The 14,267-nt window shown below is 56.8% G+C and overlaps 1 protein-coding gene across 1 annotated transcript in view; it reads left to right on the forward strand.

The window, feature by feature from the left end:
• The first annotated feature begins 10,000 nt into the window (after nucleotides 1-10,000).
• Nucleotides 10,001-14,267, forward strand: part of TTC39C (tetratricopeptide repeat domain 39C) — a 114,257-nt gene continuing 109,990 nt past the window's right edge. Inside the window, exon 1 of the mRNA XM_073550825.1 lies at nucleotides 10,001-10,159. Within this exon, the coding sequence (XP_073406926.1) occupies nucleotides 10,020-10,159 (140 nt within the window). The 5' untranslated portion in view covers nucleotides 10,001-10,019. The remainder of the gene's footprint in view (nucleotides 10,160-14,267) is intronic.

Consider the following 14,267-nt stretch of genomic DNA (forward strand, 5'->3'; position numbering starts at 1 on the left):
CCCGTCTCCACTCTGGGGGCTGCTGCCCCCGGGGCCAGTGTTATGGGGTACACTGCCCTCATTCTGGTAGGGGACTGTATGGTTGGTGCTTTCCTTTCCATCTCCACTCTGGGGGCTGCTGCCCCCGGGGCCAGTGTTATGGGGTACACTGCCCTCATTCTGGTAGGGGACTGTATGGTTGGTACTTTCCTTCCCGTCTCCACTCTGGGGGCTGCTGCCCCCGGGGCCAGTGTTATGGGGTACACTGCCCTCATTCTGGTAGGGGACTGTATGGTTGGTACTTTCCTTCCCGTCTCCACTCTGGGGGCTGCTGCCCCCCGGGGCCAGTGTTATGGGGTACACTGCCCTCATTTTGGTAGGGGACTGTATGGTTGGTGCTTTCCTTTCCGTCTCCACTCTGGGGGCTGCTGCCCCCGGGGCCAGTGTTATGGGGTACACTGCCCTCATTCTGGTAGGGGACTGTGTGGTTGGTGCTTTCCTTTCCGTCTCCACTCTGGGGGCTGCTGCCCCCGGGGCCAGTGTTATGGGGTACACTGCCCTCATTCTGGTAGGGGACTGTATGGTTGGTGTTTTCCTTCCCGTCTCCACTCTGGGGGCTGCTGCCCCCGGGGCCAGTGTTATGGGGTACACTGCCCTCATTCTGGTAGGGGACTGTATGGTTGGTACTTTCCTTCCCGTCTCCACTCTGGGGGCTGCTGCCCCCGGGGCCAATGTTATGGGGTACACTGCCCTCATTCTGGTAGGGGACTGTATGGTTGGTGCTTTCCTTTCCGTCTCCACTCTGGGGGCTGCTGCCCCCGGGGCCAGTGTTATGGTGTACACTGCCCTCATTCTGGTAGGGGACTGTGTGGTTGGTGCTTTCCTTTCCGCCTCCACTCTGGGGGCTGCTGCCCCCGGGGCCAGTGTTATGGGGTACCCTGCCCTCATTTTGGTAGGGGACTGTATGGTTGGTGCTTTCCTTTCCGTCTCCACTCTGGGGGCTGCTGCCCCCGGGGCCAGTGTTATGGGGTACCCTGCCCTCATTCTGGTAGGGGACTGTATGGTTGGTGCTTTCCTTTCCGTCTCCACTCTGGGGGCTGCTGCCCCCGGGGCCAGTGTTATGGGGTACACTGCCCTCATTCTGGTAGGGGACTGTATGGTTGGTGCTTTCCTTTCCGTCTCCACTCTGGGGGCTGCTGCCCCCGGGGCCAGTGTTATGGGGTACACTGCCCTCATTCTGGTAGGGGACTGTGTGGTTGGTGCTTTCCTTTCCGTCTCCACTCTGGGGGCTGCTGCCCCCGGGGCCAGTGTTATGGGGTACACTGCCCTCATTCTGGTAGGGGACTGTGTGGTTGGTGCTTTCCTTTCCGTCTCCACTCTGGGGGCTGCTGCCCCCGGGGCCAGTGTTATGGGGTACACTGCCCTCATTCTGGTAGGGGACTGTATGGTTGGTACTTTCCTTCCCGTCTCCACTCTGGGGGCTGCTGCCCCCGGGGCCAGTGTTATGGGGTACAATGCCCTCATTCTGGTAGGGGACTGTGTGGTTGGTGCTTTCCTTTCCGCCTCCACTCTGGGGGCTGCTGCCCCCGGGGCCAGTGTTATGGGGTACACTGCCCTCATTCTGGTAGGGGACTGTATGGTTGGTGCTTTCCTTTCCGTCTCCACTCTGGGGGCTGCTGCCCCCGGGGCCAGTGTTATGGGGTACACTGCCCTCATTCTGGTAGGGGACTGTGTGGTTGGTGCTTTCCTTTCCGTTTCCACTCTGGGGGCTGCTGCCCCCGGGGACAGTGTTATGGGGTACACTGCCCTCATTCTGGTAGTTGACTGTATGGTTGGTGCTTTCCTTTCCGTCTCCACTCTGGGGGCTGCTGCCCCCGGGGCCAGTGTTATGGGGTACACTGCCCTCATTCTGGTAGGGGACTGTATGGTTGGTGCTTTCCTTTCCGTCTCCACTCTGGGGGCTGCTGCCCCCGGGGCCAGTGTTATGGGGTACACTGCCCTCATTCTGGTAGGGGACTGTATGGTTGGTGCTTTCCTTCCCGTCTCCACTCTGGGGGCTGCTGCCCCCGGGGCCAGTGTTATGGGGTACACTGCCCTCATTCTGGTAGGGGACTGTATGGTTGGTGCTTTCCTTCCCGTCTCCACTCTGGGGGCTGCTGCCCCCGGGGCCAGTGTTATGGGGTACACTGCCCTCATTCTGGTAGGGGACTGTATGGTTGGTGCTTTCCTTTCCGTCTCCACTCTGGGGGCTGCTGCCCCCGGGGCCAGTGTTATGGGGTACACTGCCCTCATTCTGGTAGGGGACTGTATGGTTGGTTCTTTCCTTCCCGTCTCCACTCTGGGGGCTGCTGCCCCCAGGGCCAGTGTTATGGGGTACACTGCCCTCATTCTGGTAGGGGACTGTATGGTTGGTGCTTTCCTTTCCGTCTCCACTCTGGGGGCTGCTGCCCCCGGGGCCAGTGTTATGGGGTACACTGCCCTCATTCTGGTAGGGGACTGTATGGTTGGTGCTTTCCTTCCCGTCTCCACTCTGGGGGCTGCTGCCCCCGGGGCCAGTGTTATGGGGTACACTGCCCTCATTCTGGTAGGGGACTGTATGGTTGGTGCTTTCCTTTCCGTCTCCACTCTGGGGGCTGCTGCCCCCGGGTCCAGTGTTATGGGGTACACTGCCCTCATTCTGGTAGGGGACTGTATGGTTGGTACTTTCCTTCCCGTCTCCACTCTTGGGGCTGCTGCCCCCGGGGCCAGTGTTATGGGGTACACTGCCCTCATTCTGGTAGGGGACTGTATGGTTGGTACTTTCCTTCCCGTCTCCACTCTGGGGGCTGCTGCCCCCGGGGCCAGTGTTATGGGGTACACTGCCCTCATTCTGGTAGGGGACTGTGTGGTTGGTGCTTTCCTTTCTGTCTCCACTCTGGGGGCTGCTGCCCCCGGGGCCAGTGTTATGGTGTACACTGCCCTCATTCTGGTAGGGGACTGTGTGGTTGGTGCTTTCCTTTCCATCTCCACTCTGGGGGCTACTGCCCCCGGGGCCAGTGTTATGGGGTACACTGCCCTCATTCTGGTAGGGGACTGTATGGTTGGTGCTTTCCTTCCCGTCTCCACTCTGGGGGCTGCTGCCCCCGGGGTCAGTGTTATGGGGTACACTGCCCTCATTCTGGTAAGGGACTGTATGGTTGGTGCTTTCCTTCCCGTCTCCACTCTGGGGGCTGCTGCCCCCGGGGCCAGTTTTATGGGGTACACTGCCCTCATTCTGGTAGGGGACTGTGTGGTTGGTGCTTTCCTTCCCGTCTCCACTCTGGGGGCTGCTGCCCCCGGGGACAGTGTTATGGGGTACACTGCCCTCATTCTGGTAGGGGACTGTATGGTTGGTGCTTTCCTTTCCGTCTCCACTCTGGGGGCTGCTGCCCCCGGGGCCAGTGTTATGGGGTACACTGCCCTCATTCTGGTAGGGGACTGTATGGTTGGTGCTTTCCTTTCCGTCTCCACTCTGGGGGCTGCTGCCCCCGGGGCCAGTGTTATGGGGTACACTGCCCTCATTCTGGTAGGGGACTGTATGGTTGGTGCTTTCCTTCCCGTCTCCACTCTGGGGGCTGCTGCCCCCGGGGCCAGTGTTATGGGGTACACTGCCCTCATTCTGGTAGGGGACTGTATGGTTGGTGCTTTCCTTCCCGTCTCCACTCTGGGGGCTGCTGCCCCCGGGGCCAGTGTTATGGGGTACACTGCCCTCATTCTGGTAGGGGACTGTATGGTTGGTGCTTTCCTTTCCGTCTCCACTCTGGGGGCTGCTGCCCCCGGGGCCAGTGTTATGGGGTACACTGCCCTCATTCTGGTAGGGGACTGTATGGTTGGTGCTTTCCTTCCCGTCTCCACTCTGGGGGCTGCTGCCCCCAGGGCCAGTGTTATGGGGTACACTGCCCTCATTCTGGTAGGGGACTGTATGGTTGGTGCTTTCCTTTCCGTCTCCACTCTGGGGGCTGCTGCCCCCGGGGCCAGTGTTATGGGGTACACTGCCCTCATTCTGGTAGGGGACTGTATGGTTGGTGCTTTCCTTCCCGTCTCCACTCTGGGGGCTGCTGCCCCCGGGGCCAGTGTTATGGGGTACACTGCCCTCATTCTGGTAGGGGACTGTATGGTTGGTGCTTTCCTTTCCGTCTCCACTCTGGGGGCTGCTGCCCCCGGGGCCAGTGTTATGGGGTACACTGCCCTCATTCTTATTAGGGGACTGTCTGGTTGGTACTTTCCTTCCCGTCTCCACTCTTGGGGCTGCTGCCCCCGGGGCCAGTGTTATGGGGTACACTGCCCTCATTCTGGTAGGGGACTGTATGGTTGGTACTTTCCTTCCCGTCTCCACTCTGGGGGCTGCTGCCCCCGGGGCCAGTGTTATGGGGTACACTGCCCTCATTCTGGTAGGGGACTGTGTGGTTGGTGCTTTCCTTTCTGTCTCCACTCTGGGGGCTGCTGCCCCCGGGGCCAGTGTTACAGTGTACACTGCCCTCATTCTGGTAGGGGACTGTGTGGTTGGTGCTTTCCTTTCCATCTCCACTCTGGGGGCTGCTGCCCCCGGGGCCAGTGTTATGGGGTACACTGCCCTCATTCTGGTAGGGGACTGTATGGTTGGTGCTTTCCTTCCCGTCTCCACTCTGGGGGCTGCTGCCCCCGGGGCCAGTGTTATGGGGTACACTGCCCTCATTCTGGTAAGGGACTGTATGGTTGGTGCTTTCCTTCCCGTCTCCACTCTGGGGGCTGCTGCCCCCGGGGCCAGTTTTATGGGGTACACTGCCCTCATTCTGGTAGGGGACTGTATGGTTGGTACTTTCCTTCCCGTCTCCACTCTGGGGGCTGCTGCCCCCGGGGCCAGTGTTATGGGGTACACTGCCCTCATTCTGGTAGGGGACTGTATGGTTGGTGCTTTCCTTTCCGTCTCCACTCTGGGGGCTGCTGCCCCCGGGGCCAGTGTTATGGGGTACACTGCCCTCATTCTGGTAGGGGACTGTGTGGTTGGTGCTTTCCTTTCCGTCTCCACTCTGGGGGCTGCTGCCCCCGGGGCCAGTGTTATGGGGTACACTGCCCTCATTCTGGTAGGGGACTGTATGGTTGGTACTTTCCTTCCCGTCTCCACTCTGGGGGCTGCTGCCCCCGGGGCCAGTGTTGTGGGGTACACTGCCCTCATTCTGGTAGGGGACTGTATGGTTGGTGTTTTCCTTTCCGTCTCCACTCTGGGGGCTGCTGCCCCCGGGGCCAGTGTTATGGGGTACACTGCCCTCATTCTGGTAGGGGACTGTATGGTTGGTGCTTTCCTTCCCGTCTCCACTCTGGGGGCTGCTGCCCCCGGGGCCAGTGTTATGGGGTACACTGCCCTCATTCTGGTAAGGGACTGTATGGTTGGTGCTTTCCTTCCCGTCTCCACTCTGGGGGCTGCTGCCCCCGGGGCCAGTTTTATGGGGTACACTGCCCTCATTCTGGTAGGGGACTGTATGGTTGGTACTTTCCTTCCCGTCTCCACTCTGGGGGCTGCTGCCCCCGGGGCCAGTGTTATGTGGTACACTGCCCTCATTCTGGTAGGGGACTGTATGGTTGGTGCTTTCCTTTCCGTCTCCACTCTGGGGGCTGCTGCCCCCGGGGCCAGTGTTATGGGGTACACTGCCCTCATTCTGGTAGGGGACTGTATGGTTGGTGCTTTCCTTCCCGTCTCCACTCTGGGGGCTGCTGCCCCCGGGGCCAGTGTTATGGGGTACACTGCCCTCATTCTGGTAGGGGACTGTATGGTTGGTGCTTTCCTTTCCGTCTCCACTCTGCGGGCTGCTGCCCCCGGGGCCAGTGTAATGGGGTACACTGCCCTCATTCTGGTAGGGGACTGTATGGTTGGTACTTTCCTTCCCGTCTCCACTCTGGGGGCTGCTGCCCCCGGGGCCAGTGTTATGGGGTACACTGCCCTCATTCTGGTAGGGGACTGTATGGTTGGTACTTTCCTTCCCGTCTCCACTCTGGGGGCTGCTGCCCCCGGGGCCAGTGTTATGGGGTACACTGCCCTCATTCTGGTAGGGGACTGTGTGGTTGGTGCTTTCCTTTCTGTCTCCACTCTGGGGGCTGCTGCCCCCGGGGCCAGTGTTATGGTGTACACTGCCCTCATTCTGGTAGGGGACTGTGTGGTTGGTGCTTTCCTTTCCATCTCCACTCTGGGGGCTGCTGCCCCCGGGGCCAGTGTTATGGGGTACACTGCCCTCATTCTGGTAGGGGACTGTATGGTTGGTGCTTTCCTTCCCGTCTCCACTCTGGGGGCTGCTGCCCCCGGGGCCAGTGTTATGGGGTACACTGCCCTCATTCTGGTAAGGGACTGTATGGTTGGTGCTTTCCTTCCCGTCTCCACTCTGGGGGCTGCTGCCCCCGGGGCCAGTTTTATGGGGTACACTGCCCTCATTCTGGTAGGGGACTGTATGGTTGGTACTTTCCTTCCCGTCTCCACTCTGGGGGCTGCTGCCCCCGGGGCCAGTGTTATGGGGTACACTGCCCTCATTCTGGTAGGGGACTGTATGGTTGGTGCTTTCCTTTCCGTCTCCACTCTGGGGGCTGCTGCCCCCGGGGCCAGTGTTATGGGGTACACTGCCCTCATTCTGGTAGGGGACTGTGTGGTTGGTGCTTTCCTTTCCGTCTCCACTCTGGGGGCTGCTGCCCCCGGGGCCAGTGTTATGGGGTACACTGTCCTCATTCTGGTAGGGGACTGTATGGTTGGTACTTTCCTTCCCGTCTCCACTCTGGGGGCTGCTGCCCCCGGGGCCAGTGTTGTGGGGTACTCTGCCCTCATTCTGGTAGGGGACTGTATGGTTGGTGTTTTCCTTTCCGTCTCCACTCTGGGGGCTGCTGCCCCCGGGGCCAGTGTTATGGGGTACACTGCCCTCATTCTGGTAGGGGACTGTATGGTTGGTGCTTTCCTTCCCGTCTCCACTCTGGGGGCTGCTGCCCCCGGGGCCAGTGTTATGGGGTACACTGCCCTCATTCTGGTAAGGGACTGTATGGTTGGTGCTTTCCTTCCCGTCTCCACTCTGGGGGCTGCTGCCCCCGGGGCCAGTTTTATGGGGTACACTGCCCTCATTCTGGTAGGGGACTGTATGGTTGGTACTTTCCTTCCCGTCTCCACTCTGGGGGCTGCTGCCCCCGGGGCCAGTGTTATGGGGTACACTGCCCTCATTCTGGTAGGGGACTGTATGGTTGGTGCTTTCCTTTCCGTCTCCACTCTGGGGGCTGCTGCCCCCGGGGCCAGTGTTATGGGGTACACTGCCCTCATTCTGGTAGGGGACTGTGTGGTTGGTGCTTTCCTTTCCGTCTCCACTCTGGGGGCTGCTGCCCCCGGGGCCAGTGTTATGGGGTACACTGCCCTCATTCTGGTAGGGGACTGTATGGTTGGTACTTTCCTTCCCGTCTCCACTCTGGGGGCTGCTGCCCCCGGGGCCAGTGTTGTGGGGTACACTGCCCTCATTCTGGTAGGGGACTGTATGGTTGGTGTTTTCCTTTCCGTCTCCACTCTGGGGGCTGCTGCCCCCGGGGCCAGTGTTATGGGGTACACTGCCCTCATTCTGGTAGGGGACTGTATGGTTGGTGTTTTCCTTCCCGTCTCCACTCTGGGGGCTGCTGCCCCCGGGGCCAGTGTTATGGGGTACACTGCCCTCATTCTGGTAGGGGACTGTATGGTTGGTGTTTTCCTTTCCGTCTCCACTCTGGGGGCTGCTGCCCCCGGGGCCAGTGTTATGGGGTACACTGCCCTCATTCTGGTAGGGGACTGTATGGTTGGTGCTTTCCTTCCCGTCTCCACTCTGGGGGCTGCTGCCCCCGGGGCCAGTGTTATGGGGTACACTGCCCTCATTCTGGTAAGGGACTGTATGGTTGGTGCTTTCCTTCCCGTCTCCACTCTGGGGGCTGCTGCCCCCGGGGCCAGTTTTATGGGGTACACTGCCCTCATTCTGGTAGGGGACTGTATGGTTGGTACTTTCCTTCCCGTCTCCACTCTGGGGGCTGCTGCCCCCGGGGCCAGTGTTATGGGGTACACTGCCCTCATTCTGGTAGGGGACTGTATGGTTGGTGCTTTCCTTTCCGTCTCCACTCTGGGGGCTGCTGCCCCCGGGGCCAGTGTTATGGGGTACACTGCCCTCATTCTGGTAGGGGACTGTATGGTTGGTGCTTTCCTTCCCGTCTCCACTCTGGGGGCTGCTGCCCCCGGGGCCAGTGTTATGGGGTACACTGCCCTCATTCTGGTAGGGGACTGTATGGTTGGTGCTTTCCTTTCCGTCTCCACTCTGGGGGCTGCTGCCCCCGGGGCCAGTGTTATGGGGTACACTGCCCTCATTCTGGTAGGGGACTGTATGGTTGGTACTTTCCTTCCCGTCTCCACTCTGGGGGCTGCTGCCCCCGGGGCCAGTGTTATGGGGTACACTGCCCTCATTCTGGTAGGGGACTGTATGGTTGGTACTTTCCTTCCCGTCTCCACTCTGGGGGCTGCTGCCCCCGGGGCCAGTGTTATGGGGTACACTGCCCTCATTCTGGTAAGGGACTGTATGGTTGGTGCTTTCCTTCCCGTCTCCACTCTGGGGGCTGCTGCCCCCGGGGCCAGTTTTATGGGGTACACTGCCCTCATTCTGGTAGGGGACTGTATGGTTGGTGCTTTCCTTCCCGTCTCCACTCTGGGGGCTGCTGCCCCCGGGGCCAGTGTTATGGGGTACACTGCCCTCATTCTGGTAGGGGACTGTGTGGTTGGTGCTTTCCTTTCCGTCTCCACTCTGGGGGCTGCTGCCCCCGGGGCCAGTGTTATGGGGTACACTGCCCTCATTCTGGTAGGGGACTGTGTGGTTGGTGCTTTCCTTTCCATCTCCACTCTGGGGGCTGCTGCCCCCGGGGCCAGTGTTATGGGGTACACTGCCCTCATTCTGGTAGGGGACTGTATGGTTGGTGTTTTCCTTCCCGTCTCCACTCTGGGGGCTGCTGCCCCCGGGGCCAGTGTTATGGGGTACACTGCCCTCATTCTGGTAGGGGACTGTATGGTTGGTGTTTTCCTTTCCGTCTCCACTCTGGGGGCTGCTGCCCCCGGGGCCAGTGTTATGGGGTACACTGCCCTCATTCTGGTAGGGGACTGTATGGTTGGTGCTTTCCTTCCCGTCTCCACTCTGGGGGCTGCTGCCCCCGGGGCCAGTGTTATGGGGTACACTGCCCTCATTCTGGTAGGGGACTGTATGGTTGGTGTTTTCCTTCCCGTCTCCACTCTGGGGGCTGCTGCCCCCGGGGCCAGTGTTATGGGGTACACTGCCCTCATTCTGGTAGGGGACTGTATGGTTGGTGTTTTCCTTTCCGTCTCCACTCTGGGGGCTGCTGCCCCCGGGGCCAGTGTTATGGGGTACACTGCCCTCATTCTGGTAGGGGACTGTATGGTTGGTGCTTTCCTTCCCGTCTCCACTCTGGGGGCTGCTGCCCCCGGGGCCAGTGTTATGGGGTACACTGCCCTCATTCTGGTAGGGGACTGTATGGTTGGTGCTTTCCTTTCCGTCTCCACTCTGGGGGCTGCTGCCCCCGGGGCCAGTGTTATGGGGTACACTGCCCTCATTCTGGTAGGGGACTGTGTGGTTGGTGCTTTCCTTTCCGTCTCCACTCTGGGGGCTGCTGCCCCGGGGCCAGTGTTATGGGGTACACTGCCCTCATTCTGGGCCTCGTTACACATGGCACTGTGTGGTACCGGCTAATGTTTCCGGGATGCGCCTGGTGGTGGTGCCATTACTGCAGCTTAGAGAAGGGCTTGTCCGCACGTGAGGCGGCTCCTCCATTAATGAGGGCAGCACCCAGCCACGAAGCCAGACGTCAGCCCAGCCTCACATCATCACCACCATCATCATCATCACCACTATTATTACTCCCATCATCACGGAGCACAGAGCCGCAGCTGGGGCCTCCTCTTCCTGCCCCTCCCCCTCAGTACACGCGTTACACTGGCAGCAGGGTGTCACTGGTGTCCTGAGCACAGCCCGGGCACACACTGGCACGCCGGACGTCTCTGCAGCATGGCCGAGCAGCAGACCTCAGGGCAGGGGGAGGCCGACCGCTTGGACCCGATGGATGATGCGGAGCTGGCCCTGGTGGGCATCAACATGCTGCTCAATAACGGCTTCAGAGAATCCGATCAGCTGTTCAGGAAATACAGGTGAGGGGCAGAGGACGGGCAGGGTGAGGGGAGCCCCGGGGCAGGGTGCGGGGAGCCCCGGGGCAGGCCGGGCTCTGTCATCACCCTCCACAGCACCTGTCAGGCTGCAGCGCCGCGGGGCGATCACCTGCCGGGAGGAGACTGATTGTCAACATCCTTTGTTGATCTGCGCGATGTTCAGGACCCTGGGAGCAGCAGTGTGGTACCCAGGAGTCTGCTGATCATCACACACAGGAGCCGGAAATCATCACTGTGGCCCTCAGGAGCCCACTGTAGTATACAGGATCCCCGCACAGTCACTGTGGCCCTCAGGAGCCCACTGTAGTTTACAGGATCCCCACAGTCACTGTGGCCCTCAGGAGCCCACTGTAGTATACAGGATCCCCACAGTCACTGTGGCCCTCAGGAACCCACTGAAGTGTATAGGATCACCGCACAGTCACTGTGGCCCTCAGGAACCCACTGAAGTGTATAGGATCCCCACAGTCACTGTGGCCCTCAGGAGCCCACTGAAGTGTATAGGATCACCGCACAGTCACTGTGGCCCTCAGGAGCCCACTGTAGTATATAGGATCCCCACAGTCACTGTGGCCCTCAGGAGCCCACTGTAGTATATAGGATCCCCACAGTCACTGTGGCCCTCAGGAGCCCACTGTAGTATATAGGATCCCTGCACAGTCACTGATTATCAGAATGGCTTGGTGATTCCTATGGCAATGCAGACCCCTGTCTGGTCTCTGTATCTACCCTGTGCAATCACTGTGACCTGCAGGATCGCTGTCACTATGACAGAAGGATGTGATTACTCTATCACTGAGGATCCCTGCAGATTACTGTGGCGCTTGGGATACCTATGAGGTCTCTGTGGCACTCGGTCCTGATGCTGCCATTCGGTTGGTCGGTCCCTGGCAGTGGTCTAGTTCTGCTCCGTGCATTATGTGCATTCACCGCCTCAAGGGAACGTTCACACAAACTTCCTGCTGCAGCTTTTGATGCAGATCCGCAGCCACAGTTCCATCTGTCCCGTGCAGACTTTCATGCGGTACATATCTTTATGTGTAATTGCTTTCTTTGCGATGCTGGAAGTGATCACTGTTCTGTCAGACACACTTCATTGTGGCGCTCCTTCATGTTTCTGGACGTTTTCCTTCAAACCTTCCATAGTGCGAGACTTGTTGTGAGGAAGCAGTCTGGTGTCTGATCGGGCAACTGTGGTGCCTAAAGCCCCTTTGAAATCACCCTGTTGACGAAAAAGGACTGAATTTCTGGCCTGCTCGTTGCTGATGTGTAGCACGTGTCTCCATCTTGATCCGGGTAATCGCAGATTCCATGCTCAGTGATTTTCCTTCCCCTGTATGCACAGCTGTTCAGATTCCATGATTTTCCTTCCCCTGTATGCACAGCTGTTCAGATTCCATGATTTCCCTTCCCCTGTATGCACAGCTCTATCAGTCATCTACTTAGCTGCATCTATTACACCACTACGGTATTTCTAAGACCGCCATATACATTAACAGGTGTCTACTGGGGAGAAGCAGAGGCCGGTCAGACCACAGTCATACACATGAAATCAACTGGTCTGGTATCGTTAAAGGGATTTTCCAGTCTGGATTGGTAGATTGATGGGGGTTTGACTCTCCTCTCATGTCGATGAGCTGGGGTTCTGCTGGTAGTGCTGTGGTCTGTCACTGGTTGGCTTGTATGGTACATTTAGTGTTGGGCCATCGCAGCTTTGTCCCATACAAGTGAATGGGTCAGTGCAGTAATACATTGCTCCTCAAAGTACCAGTTCCCGGCTGTCCATTTATGTAGATGCAAAAGTGAAGCATTCCCTTGACTGCTTTTTTAGCTGTCCCTACCTGCAGCCCCCTCTGTGCCCAGGCTGTACTGCAGCGGTATCTCCTATACTTGCACATGCTCTGTATCCTTTACACTAGTGATCACCATCTATGCAGAAAAGGATGCAACTAGGACAGCTAAGAAGGGAAGGCAGAGGGTGCATGTCATGACCCCAGTCCTGCTCTACCTTTAGACGGGATGATCGTGTTTTGTCCTGTTTCCAAAGTTTGTGGTTGGACAACTGGAATGAAATGAGGAGCGTGAAGACGACTTTTCACTGCAGTTTTTAATTTAAACTCTGTCCATCCTCCAATTGGTTGTGCTCCAACAGTTTTTATTTATTTTTTTTTTTTTTCTTTCTTCTGTGCTCCTCTTTTCCAGAGTAATGTATCCCAGAAATAAAAATGCAGCTATTCCCATCCAATACCTGGGCATGTAACACAGACCTTCTCTGTGGGCCACCCATGTTTTCATCGACTGCTGTCAGAGGGAAAAAGTAAAGGCCCGCAGGGAAGGTCGTGTGAGGCGGCCCGCAGGGAAGGTCGTGTGAGGCGGCCCGCAGGGAAGGTCGTGTGAGGCGGCCCGCAGGGAAGGTCGTGTGAGGCGGCCCGCAGGGAAGGTCGTGTGAGGCGGCCCGCAGGGAAGGTCGTGTGAGGCGGCCCGCAGGGAAGGTCGTGTGAGGCGGCCCGCAGGGAAGGTCGGGTGAGGCGGCCAGTTGGTTGAAGGAAAAATGTGTATCTTTATTTTCAGGGAACATTACTCTGGAACAGAGGGGCTCAGAAGAAAAAGAAACACTGTTCCAGAATCAGTGGATCAGAACCAATTGGAGGAGGGACTCAGTTTAAAATTTTTTAAAAAAATCCAGTTAAAGGTTCTATTTAAGGTAAAGTTCACACCTTCAAGATTCCACACTGCAAATCGTGAATTAAACAGAGTTTTCAAAACCCGCATTCACACTGCGAAAACGAGAGCACGGCGCAGATTTAAACTCTTGGCAGGATGCTAATTCTTGTGCGGGTTTTCATTGCGATTTAACCTTTCGTGACGTAGTTGGATGAAATCCACAAGAAATACATTGGCATTGTCTAGCAGATTTCTTTGTGACCAAATCTGCACGGACAGTTTCCTGCAATGTGTGTACATGTCCTTATAGGTTATTGCCCTATAACCGTTTGCTTTCTATTAGTAAATATTCTGCATTGATGTTTTGTAACCTCGTAACGAAAGCAGAGACGTGCATAAATAAAGCAAAAATGCTAAGTTTTTTGTTATAATTTTTAGAGGTGAAAAGTTTGCGTTGACACATTCAGGTATTCTTGACTCTTGATCAACAATGGGTTAACCAGCCTGTTCGGGTGGTCTGTGCCATAAAGCACAATATAATTCACAGTTCTGCTGATGTACAGGACGGGAGGGAAGAAGCAGGGAAGCTCAGTTTGGATGGGAAAATTAATAGATTGTGAAATGAGAAGTGACTGAGCAAAGATAAAGGGCCAGCACACAATTAGGGAGATGATCTAGAAAATATTAACCCTCTAGTTACTGCAATAGCTCTTGATACATTTTCTGAGTAAGCAGCAGGTAAAGAGGAATCTTACTTCTCTTTTCCTGTAGATGACCTATCAGAATGAACCCAGTAGTGAAAAGTCCTAATTGTTAGATCCAGCGTATATTGCTTTTACTATGGATATTTTACAGGTTCTGGACTGGATGTTTCATATTTTTGATAGCAAGAATAGTGCAATCTGCTGCACGTTATAAAGCAATGAGATTTGTCAGGATTTGCATAAAAAATAAAGATCGATCATTGTGGTCATGGAACTGGAAGCCCTGATGTCTTTGCTCAAATTGGCACTAATATATTTTTTTCTGGACTCCTCATGCCCTGATATTAGACGCAGAGCCATTAATAAGCCTGATGGCAGAAATCATATTTGCAGTGTATTACGCTAGCTGCCTGATCTGTGTAATGTACTGCAGCAATATCCTTGTGCTTCTGATTTCATCGTTCCCTGAGGACCCTTCACCTCTAGGAACTTATTCAGTCGCCTTTTGTGATGACTTGCCAGCAGTATCGGACTGAAGTATTGACTACGGTGACTTGTGCCCAGTGTCAGACTGGGCAGCCAAGGGCCCACCAGTAATCAACTCGAGAGCCCCACTTTTCAACTACATACACATATGACATTGTCATCAATCACACATATACTGTTGTGCTCAGAAGTTTACATACCTTGGCAGAATTTTTGCTTTCTTGGCCTTTTTTCAG

Source organism: Dendrobates tinctorius, unplaced genomic scaffold (genome assembly GCF_039654945.1).
Source record: "Dendrobates tinctorius isolate UK_male_01 unplaced genomic scaffold, ASM3965494v1 ptg000171l, whole genome shotgun sequence".
In the NCBI taxonomy this organism is placed as follows: domain Eukaryota; kingdom Metazoa; phylum Chordata; class Amphibia; order Anura; family Dendrobatidae; genus Dendrobates; species Dendrobates tinctorius.